Source organism: Crocodylus porosus, unplaced genomic scaffold (assembly GCF_001723895.1).
Source record: "Crocodylus porosus isolate Cpor-Errol unplaced genomic scaffold, CroPor_comp1, whole genome shotgun sequence".
NCBI lineage: Eukaryota > Metazoa > Chordata > Crocodylia > Crocodylidae > Crocodylus > Crocodylus porosus.
The window spans coordinates 38,692,973-38,714,097 of NW_017728949.1; the positions used below are offsets into that span (position 1 = coordinate 38,692,973).

Consider the following 21,125-nt stretch of genomic DNA (forward strand, 5'->3'; position numbering starts at 1 on the left):
GGTCTGGAACAGCCTGCCATCGGAGGTGGTTCAAGCACCTACATTGAACACCTTCAAGAGTAAATTGGATGCTTATGTTGCTGGGATCCTATGACCCCAGCTGACTTCCTGCCCTTTGGCGGGGGGCTGGACTTGATCTTCCGAGGTTCCTTCCAGTCCTAATGTCTATGAAATCTATGGAATTTTCCAGTAAACAACAGGTATCTGAATTAAAGCACTGGGCCCATCAAAAGTCCAACTACGTTCTCCTTGCAGTGGCCAATCCCTGCTGCTTTAGAGGATATTAGTGGCTCTTTAGTTCAGTTGGTTAGAGCAGGGTGCTTACACCACCAAGGTCAGGCTCAACCCCCAGCTGGAAGTGATCTTTTTAGGTCCCTTTCAGCTTTACTTTTCTATGAAATCAATGAGGATGCCTAACCTTCCCACAAAGCAAAAATGACCTAAACAGTGATAACTTAGACTGCAATTTTGTAGCAACACCAGCTTAGACTAAAATTCCTGCTAGATTTATGAACCAGATGCACACAACTGTAATAACAAAGTCACTTCTGACATCTCCAGATGTTTAAACCCAAATGTTACTAGTAAACATGTCATTTTAAAATTAAAGTATGAAGTTCAAAATTATTTTTTTTGCAAGTTTATTGTTGGTTACTAAAATGGATATAAACTTTACCAGTAGAATTCAGGAGTCACGAAAAAGTTCTCTTAGTAGCCATATACCACTGAAAACTGATTTTAAATTACAAACAGAATCGATTCATCATATCAGACAGTTTTCTATTCCAAAAAGCAAAAAAAGAGCCCTGTGAAGTTTTACAACATTTAGAAAAGATGGCAAACACTAAAGCAAGCCTCTGGGATGAAATGTAGATGACAGAATGAGGAAAAAAATCTGTGATTTTAATACTGTGTCATATTTTACAGTAGGTATATCAATGTTAGAAGGCGGCCAATGTTTAGATGTTACTTGTATGTTTCCTCTCTTTTGGGAATGACTCTTCCTGTTCAATACTGCAGGCTAGATCCCGGAGTATGCAATAAAAAAAAACCACGGTACCTTTTGCAATGACGACTCACTGCAACACTTGAGGTCTGAACTGTCGGTTTTGTTTCTACAAAAGTTTCATGTATCAAATGAAGGCATTTCTTCCACTGTAGCTAGGCACATTTTCAGTAACATTTCAAGAGCTGAATTTTAAATGGTTTAATTATATACTAATTGGGGAAGAAGGGTCTTAGCATCCATTTAAACTCGAATTATTTGTAACATTACTTTTAAGCGTTTACTAAGGTTTTATTAGTTTTCAATTCATCTGGTGACCTCAATAGCTTGGGCCCTTTTACAAATCAACATACCTGTAAATGTACAAATTATAGTTTTATAATTATACAGATTTCTAGTGCAAACTTTGCTGCATAAACTGACCAGTTCTTCCCTTACAAGTATGATAAGATTGAGTTAAGCAGGCTTGATATTTCCTATAGCCTCAAGTCCCAGACTACATCTGTTTTCTTTGATACACAAAACCAGAGTTAAAATAGCTCCATTCATCACAGCATGATTGTAGGCAGACAAACCAGCCTGTCTGTTTCCAGATAGTGAAAGCAAGTGTTATTAATCACAATTACAGGACAAACACTAAGAGAAATTGCATCAATATTCTCCCTTTCCCCACACAAGAACTCAAAAGCAGTGCTGAGAATGTCTCCACAAGACCTGAAGGTCAGTAAATAAAAACAATACCATGAAATTCATTTTCAACATGAACTATGGACCTCAAAAAATTATAGCATGCATATTTTACACTTACACAGCCCATGGAAATAAAACAACACTTCAAAATCAATTGAAGTTGAGGCTATTAATCAGTAAATTAAGAGTAAAAAAATTATAGGGATGCTGTAATTTAGCCAAACCCAAAAGTTAAAAACACAGAAATGTAGTCACTGTTACAGTTAAAGAGATCCACAAGTATAAGGTCATAGAAATGCAATTACAATACCCACACAGAGAAAAAGGTAATAATGATGCCATGCAAATCCATACAATTATGATTAAAACAAATGAAATGGCTTGAAGTATCCTTTATCCACAGCTATAAAAACACTGGGGATTTTTCCTCCTTTACATTTTGGTTCTTTCATGTTGTAACAGCTCTGCCATCCATACCTCCACTGTTTACCTCCCAACAGTATCAGACTGCTGGAAGAGTGGACAGTGGAGCACAAATGAAAACAGACCTGGATGTATCCCTGAAACTTTGTGGCTCTTCAAGACCAGGAAAAATACCTATATGACATCACCTTTGCCTCTCTCAAACTTACATCTTATGGGCTTCATGTAGAGCCAACATAGGTTCAAGAATTAATAGTTAAACATTAGTCACTTTATTTTCCTTACTCAGTCAGCTTGCAGTCTCTTGGACAATTTCCAGAAGAGGAAAGGAAAGATCACATTTAAAAATTATACAAATTTCAAATTCTAAATACACAAATCAAGAACTAAAAAAAATTTAAAACTGGAGTTCTCCTCTGAGACCTTGAAATTTAAAGCATGCATACAGACCTATCACACTAGACATTTACTTCATATGTGTGAAAGATTTGAGGTTACAAAGATATATGATGGATCTTTGCTTCAAAACATTCAGAGACACTAACAGCTCAAAAAAAGTATGTTTGTCAAGTATCCCTCATTTTCCCATTCAGGATAAAGTGTCAAAAATCAGTGTTTTGAGTGAGACAATACATATTCAAATCAATGTACATAAGTATTTACAGAAAAATCAATAATTATATATCTAATAAAATGAAGATGGCTCATTTGTAAAATTTACTGAAATAATTTTTTTTCTCCTTGCCATAGTTTAAATGACTTAAGGCATGATGCTGAAAGAGCTTAAGGTTAAAAAAAAAGTCAAGCGCTCAAGAGTCTGAAAATGTAAAAATTAAAGGCTTCCTGTATAATCTTAATTTCTCTCTTCTGTGCTTATTTTAACCAATATTTTCCATAGGATCTCTACCTCCTCCAGTAAAATATGAACAGTCCACATAAGTGAGCAGCTGTTTAATTTTTTTGGTTTACGCTCATTATTCCGTGCGTGGCCTGATGACTTGGTACACATCATCTAAACCTCTGTCTGAAGACAGAATTATAAAAATTTCTCCATGGACCTTTCTATCATACTCACTGTAGTATGGAATGCTTCACATTTTATGTTCACAGCACTTCTTTGAATTGGGGTGGTTGTGTCTCTATAGATGGAGCTGAAGCACAGAGATATTAAAGACAAAAGCAACTGCTAATGTCCAGTGGCAACTGTGAACATCTAATTTGACACTTAGGTCTCCATCTTTTAGAATATTTTAAACATAAGTACTGTATAATGCTACATACATTTCCCATTAACTTCAGCTGAAGTTGCTCATCTCAGTTTAGCCTCCTTGCCTCTAGCCTCATTATCCAACTCTAATATCTTTCCTCATACCCATCACTGCCCAGCTTCTCATGTAGTATGTCTTTCCCCTTCTTGAAATGGAATGAAGAGTCAGTGGAAGTCTCACACCTCTGTGGTTGCTCTTTAGACGCTTTGTCCAGGCAGTTCCTTCCTAAGACACATCCCAGCTCTTTTCCCCTCTGCCCAGTAGTTTTAGTCTGGGTTTCTTTATTCAGCCAGGAGTATAGGTTGTAGCCATGTTGGTCTAAGGACATAAGCAGACAAGGTTCTTTAGGTGAATCTGATATCTTTTATTAGACCAACTAAAACCTCTTTTTTCAACTATTTTTTTTCAAACAAAAACAGTTTTTGCAACTATTTAAGTTGGTCTAATAAAGGATCACCCAAAGAACCTTGTCTACCTTTATTCAGCCGGTTCCTTTTTATTATACATTTCTTTTGCTAGCTCCCAGTTCTCTCTTCCCTCCTGACTTATCCTGGTATGCGCTTTCCCCCTCTGCATTTAAACACTGTCCCCTCCTCCTTGTTATGTAGATGCCTTGAGAACAGATGAGGGACAGTTCTTCTCAGTTCCTGTGACCTGTTCTACCCTGGCCCAAAGCACGTAGGAACAGTCATTACAATGAAAATCTCTCCCTGACCTGAAGTGCTGTGCTGAAGCATGCAATCACTTGGCAGAAATAAAGTATATACAAATGAGCAGGTCACATGTAAGATTTAGGAGTGGCTGGAGCTTACTTAAGTGAAGACAATCTTAGAAGACTTTAGCAGCTGAAGTCTAAGCATGCATGAACTGCAGTTTGTCAAAGGCTTGTAACTTGGTTGTGTATTTTCATGGGGATAGTAAAAAAGGCATATCCCTTGACCAAAGCAGCCTCTCCCTTCCCAAATTTTGAGTTCCAGCTTTAAATCATGGGAGGTACTTAAGAGCAAAAAAAATAATCCCTTCCCCGTGTTCTCAGAAGCAGCAAAACCATCTTGGCAGACGTTTTCCTGAGTTTCAGCCTGAGGCAGACACTCATCATGGAAAATTTCAGCTTGAACAGATAAAAATCTGGCATAGTTATAAAATAATTGAAAACAGAAGACTTCGAACAGGAAATACTAAACAACTTTAATAGGGGGCACCCAACCCCACCTGTAAGTGGAACTCTAAACCTGACAAAAAAAAAGACAGACAACCAGATTTTTCATACAAAATTTTTTAAATCATGAACATGCTTGAAAACAAGGTACTGCTAAACAAGAAAAAAATCACTCTTTTACAAAAAACATATTAGGCAGAAAGCAAGGCAGGGTGGCACCTTAGTCAGTTTTTAAGACCTGGCTGTCTTCAGAAAAACCACAAATTCAACCCACAACAAAATCTGTGCTTCCTTACACATACCCAAGGAAAATATTTATTACACTATAACCAGAACTACTCTACACACAAAATCTTCTACCACCATTAACAAATATGCTAGTGGCATTTATGACTCAGCTACATTCATCTTGTCAAGAAGGAAAAGCTTTTGTACTAGCTTTACTTTTCAAGATATTCTGTTACTGAATCATGATCTTATTAGCTCGTTTTGGTGTTTGTTTACCTAAAACACAATTCTTTCATAGTTTCACAGTAGGCAGGGTCAGAAGGGACCTAAGCAGATCATAAAGTCTGATCCCCTGCCATGGGCAGGAAAGGATGCAGGGGTCAAACGACCCCAGCTAGGTGACTGTCTAGCCTCCTTTTGAAGACTCCCAGGGTAGGAGCGAACACCACTTCCCTTAGAAGTTGGTTCCAGATCCTAGCCGCCCTGATTGTGAAGTAGTGCCTCCTGATATCTAGCCTGAATCTACTCTCAGTCAGCTTAAGGCCGTTGTTCCTTGTTACTCACGGTAGCGCTCGGGGTAACAGGGACTCTCCCACTGCCTGCTGGTCTCCCTTGGCAAGTTTATAGGCGGCCACCAGATCCCCTCTCAGCCTTCTCTTGTGGAGGCTGAACAGGTTCAGGTCCCACAGCCTCCCCTCGTAGGGCCTGCCTTGCTGCCCCCTAATCATGTGAGTAGCCCTCCTCTGGATCCTTTCAATGCTATCCACATCCCTTATGAAGTGCAGCACCCAGAACTGGACACAGTACTCCAGCTGCGGCCTGACCAGTGTCACACAGAGGGGGAGGTCCACCTCATGGACCTGCTCATGATGCATCTATGGATGCATGACAAGGTGCGGTTAAGCCTTCCTGACCTCCCCACATTGGCAGCCTATGTTCATCTTGGAATCCACAGCGACTCCAAGATCCTTTTCTGCCTCTGTGCTGACAAGAAGGGAGTCCCCAGCCTGTAGGTATGCTGCTGGTTCTTCCTCGCCAGGTGCAGTACCTTGCACTTGTCAGTATTGAAACCCATCCTGTTCTTATCTGCCCACCCCTGTAACCCGTCCAGATCTAGTTGTAGCCTGTCCCTCTCTTCTAGCATGCTCACTTCTAGTACTTAATTAAAATAAAGATAATTGAAATAAAATAAATTAAAATAAAAAAGCCTTTGTCTGCTTACATTTTTATAATCTTTGAATTCTTCTTTGTCTGAACAAGGTTGGGCCTGAAAGCTTGCAAAGAAAGAAATTTTTTTGCTCTTTAGTTTGTCTAATAAAATCTCTCTCAACCTTTTTTGTATCAGGACACATTTTTAAACATCGACTGCCAGTCCTGACCCAGTGCTCCTCACTCCTGACCCACTGCCTGCCACCTGACACTGTGAGGTAACCATGCTGATAAAAGATACTCTCTCTACCCCAAGAGTTTTGTCTGCCTAATTAAAATAAACCATTCAAGATAAACTGATTAACCAAATTTGCATGTCATACTTTTATACAGTGTTCTGGAACCAGGTGCCCAAAAGCATATTGCATGGGCACACAACATTTTTATCAATTTGGTCCGACACCAAATCATCCAGGCCTAACTGGATTTACCTGAGAAAACTGGCAATGGTATAGAGGACTGTCAGCAAAGATGTCAGCAGGATTATAGGAGTAATTTCAAACTACATCCTTAGATAATTTTTCAAGTTTCATTAAGCAACACAAAATCCTTTAAGTTTCTAACATCATAAGCTACTTAAAAATTCAGAGCTAGAAACAATACCTCCATGGTGATGTGACAAGCTTCCTCCATTGGCAAGAATTTCCTCTCTAGCAGCTGTCTAAATTGTGGAAGATTAAAACATTCAGTAAACACAATATAGTATAGTAGAATAGAATAAAGTTATAATAAAAATACTTTCGTTAACATAGGACATTGATACTATTATAGAACATCACCATGGTTAGAGCAATCACCTGAAATGGAAGAAACTGAGGTTCAAGACTCTACTTCAGGGTATAATTATTCATACAAAGTGAGGCAGTTTCAACAGAAAAGAGTATTTTCTGCATCGTTTGGTTTCACCCTGATGGAGAATGGGAAACTTTTCAAAAATACTGAAAATGTTTACAGGACAGAAAAACTGTTTCTCGTCTACCTTTCATTATGGATATTTGGGCACCTTTCTGAACATTCAGTGAGCAATAATCAAGTTTCCCAAAAATGGGAATGGAGTTACTCTTGACAGTTCTTCATTTCTTTAGGCAGTTACACACGCTAACTCAAGTAACCTTTTTAGTTATTATGCCTGGCCTCATTTGAGCAGCATACACCTTTTGCCAAGTGGTTTAAGGCTTATCTGTAAGTGGATTTTTCAAAACAACAATCAGAAATTATTTCTACATAAGCCGCATGTAGATGCTTACTATATATACCTGATCCAAGATGACCCTGAATTTAAGGCAGCCCCACAATAATTAGACTCTATAAATAGAAAATTTAAATTTATTATAATTTTACAGTTGTAGAAATTAATTATTGGAGGGTCATCTTCAATTTCTCCCAGCCTGGCCAACAGCAGCAGCAGCAGCAGCAGCGGCGACATGACAGCTCCAGCCAGACCTTAGAGTTGGGCTTGCCACACTGCCACCACTTCTAGGGACTGAAGTAGGCACATTCTATGGTCCCAAGGTTAGACTGAGGCTAGAGTCTCTTGGAGGAAGAGTAAGCAGCAAGGGTGGGAGAGGTGTGTGCGAGAGGGGGAGAGGGGACACTGCAGCTGCAAACCTAAGTCGGGCCCAGAATCAGAACAGCTTCCTATCCCCCCATTTAACATGACCTCATCTTAGATATGGGTAAATACATTACTTAAGAACAAGAGAGTGTCTTTTCAAGTGTGTCCACATGGGGGACCAAAGAGAAATAGCTATTTTAGAATTAGTGTCTTTAATACATTCTCACATACAGCACATACTTTTTCCCTTAAAATCAGCCTCTCAAAATCAGGCTCCATGTATTAAGCATGGAAGCTCAGTTTCTGCCTGGCATAGAAGCATGCTGCTTGGATTCCTGCTCCACAGTACAGCAGCTGAACAAGTTCACTGACTTAATGACTCATTGTTCACTCCACAGGTGTTAACAATCATTTCCTTTTTAATGATCTGTATGTTCCACTAATCCACCCTTTTAAGGGCAATTTTGCTGTTTGACAGGTCTTATCCCTTCTATTTTATAGTCTAACTCTGTTCAGAATCATAGCTCCACCCACAGAGACCAGTTTTCAGCAGCAGCTAGAACTTGAGCTTTACTTAAGCAAAAAAGGAAGGATGAGTGTGCTGAAGATTAGGCTCTGTTCTTGCTCTATGCAGCCGTAACTCTGGAAGAAATATTTTCTTCATTCTGCCTTTCAAAATCAAGGTGACCATTACATTCAGGGGCATGCTGTATGTGACAAAATATAACATATTACAAAATGGGTATTTTGGTAAAGTTCTAAGCAAGAACAAGCTTGTAGAGTTCTTGTGTTCGCTACTCAGAATACTGTTACTAGAGTCAATGTACCACACAAGTATGTTATGAATAAAAGGCACTAAGATAACAAGCTATATCCATATATCCATTACCTCAACTTGTTCATAGACATGAAGAGGCTCACTGATTCCTCTGTAGTTAAAGGCAAAATAGAAATAGACACATGCTCCTGCATCATAAGTTTGTGTCACCCTGTTAAAAAAGAAGGGTGTTAGTACCTGTAAAGTAAAAGGTTGTATCAAATAAGCATCCAGTAGTTCACACTACATAATTTACAGAGTTACTCAGGATCTCACTAGTTCCTACATTCATTACTGAACCATCTTATTGGCTGGAGATTTTTACATTTTTATTATATAAAAGACACTGGATGACCTGTAACTACTACTGACAAATGGCTGATAGAAGAGACAAATGGGAAGAAAGGTTTCCAGAATGCAGTTTTTTAACCACTGTTTCTAATCACACATTCAATAATCCTGTTAAATGCCATGCCACAATATTTTCTATTGAGGGGAAAAAATAAAGACTTTAAAGCAGCAGTTCTCCCCATCTTTTTAGACTGAAGACACTCCTCTTAACTTCTGTCAATTGAGCAGTGCTCCATTTCAAACACAAATTTAGTTATTACAGTGCTTACCTTCTTGCAGAGGGGCTGGGAAGTGGGTGTGAGGGAGCAGCCAGGTAGGGATAAGCCTGAGCCTGCATTTATCTATCGCCTCACAACTCATGGAACCCTTCAAAGGGTCTTGTGGCACCCCAGCTGAGAATCACTGCTTTAAAAGATTAATTCCAGCATTTTCACAATACTTGCAGCAGTTCTTAGATAACAAAAGAGGGGTTCTTTAGGTAATGACTGGTGATAGCATGTACTTAATATATTAGATTTCAAAAATAGCATCCACAAATCTTGCAAACCTAACAGAACATGACAAAACCGTAAGCACCCTAAAAACACGCTAACGACAGGCATCCAGCTTAAAGTCATCTTTAAAAAGAATGATTAAGTGTAGTATGCAAATATACAACTGTTTCAGATGAGACTTAACAGCTTTTCATAATCTGTTTACTTTGTGATTAGAAGTGTGCTACTAACCCAAAATTTCTACCCAGAACACATGAACTTTCTTCTTTTCACAAAGAGATGTTAGCCCCTAAAACATTTAACTGCATTTTAGTTTCTTTTGTTTTTGTTTTTGTTTTTTTTTTTTATTACAGGCAAATATCAGATAGCAAGTAAAAGTGAGTCTGGTTACCTTAGTATTAAAACAGAAAATAGCACACTGCTAGGCAGAAAAAGGATACATTAACAAGATCTAGAATGGATGCTCTCTACAAATAAAACCAAAAGATATCAGTGAAGTATCACAGTCTTTTTAAAGATTAGTCAAGAAAAAAAAAGACAAAGATGTAGTTTACGCTGTGCACCCTTCACTCACAGTATTCAACCACTACATACTTTAGAGACAAGTGTCCTAAGGATCACAGACCTCTTTAATGGAAAGCAAAGGATTATTAACTAAGCCAGGTACATCAAATGCATCAGGCCCAGCTGTCTTGGATGAAAAGTGGGGGGTCAGATTGGGCCTACACATAAGCCCCATGCACTAGATCAGAGCACAGGGTTGGTCCAATGCAGGAGCTGGGAGTGCCCCAAAACAGCTGTGTGCTGGGAGCCACCTGGAGCACAGGGCCAGTCTGGCACATGTCACAAGAGGCCTGTGGGTCCAGTTTAAGACTCACAGGTGGCATAGCAAGCCAGATGATATGGCTCCAAATGCCAGACCTGACATCCTTAAACTAAGCAAATGCTTAAGTTGCATATAATTTCAGTAACTTACACTAAAACAAGACAAACACAGAATACCTCAAAAACCACAACATGTAACAAAAGGTCTAGTCCAAAACAAGCATCTTACTAATCAAGCTACAATTGTAGACATGTTATATTGGACAAACTGTCATGGCCTCAGCCCTAATGAGGACAATCTAAACTGTATTTTCCAAAGTAATGGCAGGGAACGAACATTCTCTAAGTCGTACAAAGATGCAACTAAATTACTCTGATAGATTACTGTTGAGAAACTGTGAAAGAAGCATATTAATAAGAGGTATGAATGAAAAGACACTGAACAGTATAGAAGTAGAAAAAGACTATTCATAAAGAATAGCATTGGAAAGGTAAATGTAATAACAAAAGCAGCCTGAAGGAATGCTTGATTAGACTAACTAGAGAGAAATAGTTAGCAGTGTTAGACTGGGTACAAATGAGAATTGAATTATGCACAGTGCTGGAGCCTCCTTTAGGTTCCACATCACCTTGAATATTAAGTTTTAAACAAGTAGTCAAAAACTGAATAAGAGTGCTGACAAGAGCTTAACAGCAGTGGAACCCTGGAAGATTTGAGCATAACAAAAAATAATGTTTAAGAATTTCTAAGGCTGTTTGTAGACAACACTTTTTAGCAGGTTTAAAGCCGGTTAAATGCCTTTTGCACTGCTTTAATGGCATTGCTGTTTGTACATTCGACAGCATATTGCTCATTAATTCCAGCTGCTGTAGCTTATTTGGTGGCGTAATGCACCTTAAAGGACTTTAGGACACAGCAAGTGACTTTGGGGCGCTGCACAGTAAAACACCTCCAAGAAGTTTTAGTTTCCTACCCTACAGTTGTAGAGGGAAGCACCGGGCTCTGTGCAGCTCAGTAACTGTGCTGGCAGTCCGTGCAGGCAATCCAGCAGCAGCCCGTGCAGGCAGGCTCCACAGAAGGAGAAATAAAAAGGCAGTGAGCCTTATATGTTTATTTTCCCTCCCAGAGCCTGCCTGCCTGAGCTGCGTGGGGCCTGGTGCTTCCCTCTGCAGCTGCAGTCCCCCCTGGGACTGCCAGAGCTGGGTGTCTGCAGGCAGGTGCTGCCTGGGGAGAGATGGTGGCCCATTGCTGCCATGGAGGGAAGCACCAGCCCTCCCCTGTAGCTCAGGGACTCTTCTGCCAACCACCTGTTCACTTTCCCCTTACTTGCCTCTCCAGTGGCAGGGAGAATTGGGCTCCAACATGGGTGTACACGATATGGGGGTTTACTTCACCCTAAACTGAAGTGGCATTTTAAAAAAAAACACCACTTGAATTTAGGGAGAATTAACCGCTGCCCCCCCCCGTCATCTACAAATGCCTTAATATACTGAATAGGAACAGAACTGTATGTCTGGTGTTGATTAGTACAGCACCAGATACACAGGGGTTTTTACCACTGAGAACACGTTAAAATTATTTAACATGTTGCCAGAATATGTAATACAATCATTGGTTTTTATTACTTTTTACAAGTGAGATGCATTAAATCAGTGATCAGAAACAGTGGAGAGCACAGGGGTAATGCAAATTCTCCTTTTTCTACATCGGGGCAGGCAATTATTTTGGCTGGAGGTCTGCTTACTGAGTTCTGGCAAGCTGTCAAGGGCCGCATGGGTAGCCCCACCCCTTGACATGTGCCCCACCCCTTGGTTGCCATCTTGTGACTGGAAGTTCCACCCCCTAACCTCTAAACTTTGCCACCAGAAGTACCTCCCTTTGCCCCTGTGAGTACTCCTTTCAGCAAGGGGTTTTGCCATCTTGGAACCAGAAAAAAAATACCAAATTATATTCTAAAAATCAAACATCTACAACATTCATTAATTTGATTTCAAAAATATTTTTATCCCGATTTACATGAGTTTGTGTAGTGTATATAGGGGTGATTCCACAATAGCTTAAAATGAAGAATTACTCTTGTATATTGTGTGGGGGGGGGGGTGGAGGGCATGGGGAGGTTGGTATAGGTTTATCGGGGGGCTGGTGTGGGGGAGTGTGTGGGTGTATGCAGGGGCAGAAGGAGCATGGGGTATGTGCGTGTGGATGTATGGGGTATGAGGAAGAAGGTGGCTGGAGTGTGCAAGGGGGTGTGGGTGCATGTATGGTGTGGTATGCATGTGGGACTCACCCTATGAACACACACACACACTCTAGAGTCCCTCCCTCATTGCTCTCTGTCTCTCTCCCCTTCCCTCACTGCACGGGTGCTGGGTAGGAGCGTAGGGCTTCCGCCAGTGGACTGGGGCCAGTGCCAGTGTGGCCCAAAGTGGGGTGGCAGGACTGCGGGACCTGGGCTGGCAGGGGCTCTACGGAGCTAAACTGGCTTCCTCCTTTCCCTGCTGGTGCAGCCTAGCCCAGCTCCACGGAGCCCCTGCCAGTCTGGACTCTGTGCTCCTGCCACCCTGCTCTGGGCCCCACCAGTGCAACTCCCATCCCCTCCTATCCAGTTGTTGCTGCGCTTTGTGCGCCAGCTCGCTGCCACTCCCCCCCAACCCATGGCTGCTTTCACCACTTCCCTGCTCAGTGCCAGCCGCTCTGGCACCCCATGGTTCCTGGCTGCATGGCTGTGACTGCAGGACTCAGCAGAAGCCAGCCCAGCCCTGAGGACTGGAGTAATTGCCTACAGTCCTCACCTGCCTCCCTCCCACTCTTATTTGAGTTTTCCTCTCTGACAGAGGGAGGCAGGAATAGCTCCAGGGTCCCAGTCTTCTGGCTGGGTGGGGGGGGAAATTGAGGGAGGCTGGAGGGGCCTTGCTGCTGGGTCCTACTGCCCCTGGCTTCTGGTCATCTTTGACACGCAGCCAGGAGCAGATAAATATTAATTTTCTAAACAATTGGGGGGCCAGACAGAATGGCCTGGCGGGCCAGATTTGGCCTTCAGGTCATATTTTGCCCACCTCTGTTCTACATGGTTTCATTTTCTTAGAAAATTCCAGGTTCAGCAGTGCTGAGCTGTGGGGTCAGCATGGCTTGAAATTCTGCTATTTCTGCTAGGGCCCAGCCCAATGAACTATATTGTAAATCATGAGCCTTTCGGCTTTGGACTACTGTTAAGAATAGATCATGCCACATGCAAGTAGGTACAGATGTACTGCTTAAATGTTTATTTATGGAGTCTTATGCTAAAACTTGTAGCAGTTTCAAAGAGGTAAACTTCATCAAATCTGGATGAATTAAGTCTATTGGTATCTGAAGTAATTTCTTTATATGCAAGTTACTAAAGGTACATTCATTTCTAGGTCAGTGTTTCAAATTTGCTTCTTACTTCTATGTGCTCAGGGAGAACAGGGTCTGACAGTAAGGAAGTGGGGCTACAGGGGAAAGAATCTGGGTGGGCAGAGGGGCAGAAGGCAAGGGAGCTACCTAACTCTCCAGATTTAATTTTCCATGCTATAGTGGTGGCAAGGGACAAATTCAAGGAAAACTTCTAATAATTAGATTCTATATCTAGAAAATTATAAACACATTTATAATTTTTCCATGTGTAGAATCTAATTGGAAGAGGGCCAATGTAGTCCCAATCTTTAAGAAGGAGAGGAAGGAGGATATGAGGAACTATACACCAGCGAGCTTTACCTCTATCCCAGGGAAAATAATAGAAAAAATTATCAAGGAACACATCTGTGGGAACCCTCTGGCTAATGTGACGTGGAAGGGTAACCAACTTGAGTTTATAGCAGGCAGGTCCTGCCTGACGAACCTAATTTCTTTTTACAACAAGGCCACCAGATGTTTAGATGCAAGAGTTGAGGTGGATGTTATCTATCTGGACTTCAAGAAGGCCTTTGACACGGTATCCCATACCATCCTTATTAATAAACTGAGGAGATTTGCCTTGGATGATTATACAGTACAATGGGCAGCAAACTGGCTCAGGGGTCACGCTCAGAAGGTGGTGGTGGATGGGTCAGTGTCAACCTGGAAAGATGTGTGCAGTGGAGTCCCTCAGGGCTCAGTTCTGGGGCCAGTACTGTTCAACATCTTCATCAGTGATCTGGACAAGGGGGTGGGAAGCACCCTGTCCAAATTTGTGGATGACACAAAAATATGGGGTAAAGGTAACACCCTGGAGAGGAGGAACCATATCCAGGCTGACCTCGACAGGCTGGGGAAGTGGGCACAGAGCAACAGGATGCAATTCAATGAAGACAAGTGCAAAGTGCTGCATCTAGGGAGACTGGACAGGCACCTGGCTGGGATCACATGATCCCAGGTTTGGTGACCCTTTTTGTGCCTGCCAGGGGCAGGGAATAGGACCAGATGGTCCACTGAGGTCCGTAGAATCTATGAATTATTGGGGGAGTCATTTTATGTTAGAGTAAAAACGGTTTTGTGAAAATTCATCATAAAGACATGGTCTACCCTATGCTACATGGAAAACAGGGAATTTTTTCTTAATTTTTTAAATTAGAGCTTTAACGTTGAAGCACAAATGTAATTTGTAGGCCACAAAGGATATATAAATATATATAGATCTACAGCTATTAATTGATCAATCGATCAATCTACCTAGCTATCCATCCACACACAAAAAAATAAAAATAAAGAAAAGGTCATTTGTAGTAGTATCTGCTTATATAGGGCTACACTGAAAGTTTAACAGTTGACTAAACTGTAAAATACCTGTTCCAAGAAAATTCATTTACTAGTTCTCCAATAATAAAAAACTGCTTGCCAAATGTTTACCCTACGTATAGCTATAATTTAGCCAGCTAAATAGGCCAGAAAAATCTTATCCCTATCTCCTCTTTTGAACTTGTAAAGAAAAAGGTAATTTTTTTGGAAAAAGGCATAGAAAAAAGTTGGATAGTTAATTGCTAAAGCTCTTAAAATGTGACAAAATGTTTTCAAAAGATTGATCTTTTCTTGTTAGGCGAAAATATTTCCTTGTACTAAAAGGGATGTATTACCTTCACCCACTTGGAAAGTAGGTGATGTTGGAATCTGCTTATATGACTAGCTGGCATGCAAGACGCAATGAAACAACTCCACATGTTCTGCATCTTTTTAGGATTTCATTAGCAAACATAAAAACTATGTGGTTTATAAAATTGGGAGACAGAGGTGACCACTGTTGTCAGTAAACATAAAGAATAAAGCTTGTCCTTGATTATCCTCTTTGCCTTTTGTAATTACTGGTTTTTAAAATCCTGTTAATACTTAAACAGTTACAGGACTTGCATATAATTTTTATTTTTTTAACAAAAGTGGTATCAAGTAGACAAGAAACAAAGGATTTAACAATTTTAGTTAATATTTGTCCTTAAAAGTGTTACTCAGGTTTAAAGAGCCTGTTTTCATGATTTCCTAGTTCTAAACTTTAATATTTTAGAAATGTATGTCCTGTGAACAATATAGTTAATTTAAGTTTGTTTTCTGACAGATACTATGTAAGTTCACTTTAAGTTCTAGTACCCTTTTAAAAATGTTCACCTGCTTTTGACTCAGTCTCCATGTCAAATCAATGGTCTGACTTTTAGAGAGGTAAGAAGCTTTAAAAAGAAAAAAAAAAAATCAATCTTTTAACACTTGGCTTCCTGTTAAGTACATGGAAAATAAATATCAGATCCAATCAAGTGCCAATATAGTCTCTTGAAATGATTACTTTTCATTGTCTCTATTGCTGCTCACACTTGCAGTTAGCTAGAAAGGTCAAGATCACTAGTGGCTGAACTTTATACTGCCCCATGAGGGTAAGCTAACAAGTTAACTGTTCTTTTGTACTGAAGAAGTACTTCAGCTGCTTGAAGGAAAAATTTAAACTATGAAAGCTTGAACTGAGGTGCCTTACCTGCAGGTGGAAAGAGGTGCAAACTGGACCCCTCTTTCTTTGCATTCTCTTACTATTCTTTCCTTTACATTCCTGCAGAGGTCTAGAACCCTGTAACAGAAAATACAATTTCAGAAAACAAAAATAAGAAAGGTCTTCTAATGCAACTAGAAATATTTTAAAGCAAATTTTTTTCCTTTAGTTCTGTGGTCAGCAATGTTTCCCGGTGGTGAGCTGGAATGGCCCAGCTCAGGTCTGAGGTGGCCCAGTGCTAGGATTTAGTTATCATATCTCCTTCCTCACACCACTTCTGTGTTGCCCAGCTGCAGCATGGTACAAGAAAACTCCCACCACTTGATTGCTGATGCCCCAGTACTGTGACCAGTTTTGCCCACAGACCACAGGTTGCCAACTAATCCCTGGCTCTAGTTTAAAGCTTGCTGAAAAACTTGCCAATTCTCTTAGAAAACTAGAATAAAACAACAAACTTTTATAACCAGTTTATATTTTTGTCTTGCTATAAGAAGTATAATAAAAATAATGCCAATCCAATCTCTATAAGCAGTGTTATTACTCTTTCCAGACATATATTGGACGGCAAATTTAATTTTTATGTTGTACTCTTGAAATTCTATTGCATTTTTTCCAGGGGGCATAAAAGATTTGCAAAAGAGAATGTATAGCTATCTAATAGTGTTTACTTCTGTATGCATTTGGTGAGCATTTTCTTTTGTGCACCATTTTAGCCTCAAGTATTTGGCACAGTAGTTTATAAAATCTAATTCACAGTGACAAGTATAACAAGACTCCAAAGGCATCTGTATTCTGCAGTCTGCATCTTTGGTTATGATGGCAGGAAAAGGTAAAAAAAAAAATCCTCCTACTGGTAAAGGTGTGCATTAGTTTGCCAGACAGACTCTGATTAAAATGACTCTCAGATTATTTTATATACCATAAAAACAATTTTAAATATTTAATTTTATTTTATTTACAACTGAAACAGTTGCATCAATGTGAAAAACAAGTCTAAATACTTTTATCAATTTGAGACCAATTCTTCAGTTAGTAGTTCTCCCACATAGAACTAATGGAATGCTCTTTATCCATATTTTCATTTAAAATTAGAAGTTAGGGGCATATATACACATACTTTTCTGTCCCATGATGCACCAGAGATCCATTTGATCGATTAATTGAATCCGCTCTGCATGCAAGCTGAGGCAAACTGTGCTGCACTGCAGAAAATGGCAGCAGTATGCTTTTGAACTAAAGCACCTCCAATGTGCTTTAGTTTGAAAGCGTGCCACCACCATTTTCTCAGTGCTGGCATTCATTTCACCATTTATACAACTGTAAGTCTCACAGCGCTGGGCACTTTTCAAAGCATCTGGTGCTGCGGCGCTTGCATGTGTAAAAATTCCCTAGAAGTTTAAATGCAGACCCATGCCAAGGGAAGGGGGAGACGCACAAAACAAAACTCTGCCTCCTGTATGATGAAGACCTCACATACTTAAAAAAGAAACATCTGGTTTTCAAATGAAGTGAAGTGGTGTGTATAAAGCCATATGACATTTTACTATGATATTTTCTACCAGACAATCTAGTCTGTCATTGGTAGATTCTTTGAGAGAATTTACAGGTTCCATAGGCCAACCTGGAAATATAGAGCTAGTAAGCATTTTTCTGAATACTGATCAGCAAAACATGTTAGATCAATCTGAGATCAGATGTAAAAAACCCCCAAAAACCCCTAATCCTCTGAATCAAATGGGGTAGGGCTAATGATAACCAAATACTATGTTAGACAGAAGGTAAGATAAATTTGCATCTCAGACTAACTAAATCAGAGATGAGCATAAGCTTTCATGGGCCCAGGATCACTTCACAAGATGCTGTGAATGGAGAGAGAAGTAGATCAGAAATTCCCAACCACCAGGCCGAAGGGCTCGCTGCCAGGTCACGACACGAGCACACTGCTTGGACCCCTGTCTGTCTGCCTGCCTGGGCGAGCAGCTTCTGCTGCTGACAGTCACGTGCAGGGTTATGGCAGGGCAGCCCTGGGAAAAAGGCAACCAGCTCTGTGCACCCTGTCCCACTCCCGTGCTGGTCCACAGCATAAAAAAGGTTGGGAACCACTAAAGTAGATCAAGTGGATAGTGATTTGAATACAAAAGACAGGGAAAGGGAGAGAGGGAGGGAGGAAAGGAGGGTGAGGAGCAATTCTGGGAGAGGCAAACAAACAATTAACCCATAGGGACAAGAAGGTTACAAAAGCTAAGCCAGTATTGGGATAATAATCCACAGTCCCCTTAGACCATATTTAATACACTCTGCTTTAGGTCCTCAACTAGTAAGCCAAGTGAAGCTGCATTCTTGGGTTTAAGATGCAGGGTAAAATCAGACTATTTTTCTTTTCTGTTGTCTGTCTCTTTCAACACATGGATACTAATTTCTTATTTCTGATCTAGCTTTCATAATAAAAATATTTTTGTTATAATACAGTTATGGTCAGTGATAACTATGATCTCAGAGTATCTGACCAGACAGGCAAGCCTCGTCCAAGGAAAGGGGGAATCATCTTGAGTGAATGAACAGACAAGGGTGTGATTCTTGTAGCTAGCAAAACCTCTTCTGCTAAGAGTTAGCAAGACCCAGTTGAGACAGCTAAGGTTGAGGTGCCACAGGCCAAGGAATTGGTTCCTGGCACATCTCAAGCTGGTTCCCAGTGGTCAAGCAGCAGACAGCAGGGTGACAACACCCTGGGATTGTGTCTTAGAAGTGCACCTGGCCAAATCTGGGCTCTGAGTGCTTCACACTGGCAATTAAACATTTCATATCCTAGTCCTATCAGATGTTTAAAATGGTACTTAAAAAGTAAAAAGTGAAATTTAAAGCCACTTTGCAACCCACACCTTTTAGAACACAATGACTGAAACATGTTCAAACACCCCTAAAATCTAAAAAATCATATGTGGATTTACTAGAAGGCTTAGTTATTTCCCTTTCATTTCCTAGCAACTATTAACTAAGATGGGACCAAAATAGAAAAAAAATGGTTTACTGTACAACTAAACAGAATCTTAAAATAAAAATGCACAGAGAAAACAGAGTATTCTACATCTCAACTGTGGTAAGTGTGCTTAGGCCTTGATTTTTCAGTTGTGACTGAGAATTTAGTGAAGCTTAGGAGGAAGGGGCACTAAAGCTGAGAATATTTGATCATGTGGGTTATTTTTCTAATGATGCATGAAAAGGGAATAACTAACCTTAAACTGCCAGGTGAGTGAATATGTACATAGCTGGTAGTTGGAAAACATTTTACTTCGAATCCAAGTAAATTGGATATGGAACCACAAAGGCACGAACACGATGGTCCATTCTTACAGCACAATTTTTTGGAGTGGCAAATTAAAGGCTTGATTTAGAACATTTGTCAAACAGAGAAACTTTGCTAAACAGTCTGGAATTAACAGTCATTTCAGGAAGAATGTGCATATGTAACATTACTATGCAAAAATCATGGATTAACATACATCTCTCTTCCTCAGCAGGGAAGTGTTAGGAATATCTCACTTCATTCACCTCTTTTGGGATATAAAAGACTAGTATGAATGGACTCAATACAATAGTGCTTGCTCTGATCTATGGTGGAAAGAGATCTTTAAGAATCTAGAAAAAGAAGATTTTCTCTACTTCCTTTTCAGGATAGAAGTGTACATTTAATGTAAGGATCTGCACTGGATTACTTCAAACCAGGAGTCAGCAACCTATGTCTCATGTCCAAATTCAGTGCATGGAAACTTTGGATCCAGTTTACAGATGTGGGGTTTTGGCAGGTACTCTCCCCCACCGTGCCGCTGTGGCTATGAACACCAGCTGCTGCTGTGTTCTAGCACTCAGCTGCCTCCAACCTAGGGTGAGTCATTCCAGCCTGCAGCCAGAAAAGGTTTTCTACCTCTGCTTTAAATGGCAAGAGTGATCAGAATAACTGTATAAAGTTCCACATAGTGCTGTGTCAAAGCTCTCTCTAAAAATCAAGCACATTTTTGCTGAAAAATTAACACTAGTGACAAACTGTACATAGGAAGATAAGATAGGCAAGTACACTGCAAATATATACTTGTGTTTTAAAAAAAGAAAAAACTGGATGTTTACTGCAATACAAAATTAGTAAGAATTTACATATCTTAGTAACTGGAACTTTTTTGTGCAATCAAATAGAAAAGGTAGATTCCTATCTAGCTTAGGATATTTGTCCCCTGCTACGTCAGTGGAGTACTCGACAGAACCAGAATTACTTCATCACTTAATAGCTTCAGACATAACCAGGGCATAAATGTCTTGATGATGTACTGAAATGCATTAATACTATATCTCTTCAACTATACTCCTCTGCTCCAGCTTGGGAAGAAACATTTCTCCTCAGGCCTTCCACCTTCTTTGGCTAATGAAGTGAATGGAACCCTACCAAGTTTTCCACATATACGCATGCACACATGCATTCTTTCAAATTTCATGTTTTGAAGGTAGGCATAAGAAACTGCAACTTTCCCCACCACTGGTGGAATATCCAAGTGCACTGGGATCACACAACAGTGAGGAATTCTGCATTCCGGGCTAGGCGTGCATCTTAAACAGAAGATGGAACAGAACTGAAGTACGAGGCCTGAATTAGTTGGTCTCGACTAGACTAAAGTATTAACTTTTTAACAGCAAACATCTTTCCCCCACCAGTACAAATTTTCTAGCCAGAGAAGCTGCTTTTTCAAAACTGAGATTTCAGAATTTGGATTGGTCTGTTTGGCTATACAAACTTGTCAATTTCTTCTTTTTCTAATGCACAGAGTCCTCTTCCTTGCCTTCTTTCTGAAGCGTTGTTGCTTTACCAAGTGAATTTAAGAGTGTGAAAGCTCCTCTCCAAAGTGTTTCCCCATGTCCCTGCCAAAATATCTTGTGCCCAGCTCTGCCCCTTGCTGAGCCAAGCACAGCATTAGAAAAAACAAGTCAAAGGGAGCAGGAGGGCACATAAACCCCCATGGCTCACTAAGAGCATCCGGGAATGTCTCCTTGCTAAAAGGGAGGCATATACCCAATGGAGAGATGGGGTCATCACCAAGAAGGACTATGTTACAGTCGCCCGAGGATGTAGGGGGGCAGTCAGGAGGGCCAA

General features: G+C 40.4%; 1 protein-coding gene across 1 annotated transcript in view; it reads right to left on the minus strand.

Annotated features, from left to right (window-relative positions):
• Nucleotides 1–21,125, minus strand: part of AGPS (alkylglycerone phosphate synthase) — a 129,096-nt gene that overhangs the window by 14,341 nt on the left and 93,630 nt on the right. The window contains exons 17-19 of the mRNA XM_019554267.1: nucleotides 15,977–16,066; nucleotides 8,428–8,527; nucleotides 6,587–6,644 (exon numbers count right to left, since the gene is read on the minus strand). Coding sequence (XP_019409812.1) covers nucleotides 6,587–6,644; nucleotides 8,428–8,527; nucleotides 15,977–16,066 — 248 coding nt within the window. The remainder of the gene's footprint in view (nucleotides 1–6,586; nucleotides 6,645–8,427; nucleotides 8,528–15,976; nucleotides 16,067–21,125) is intronic.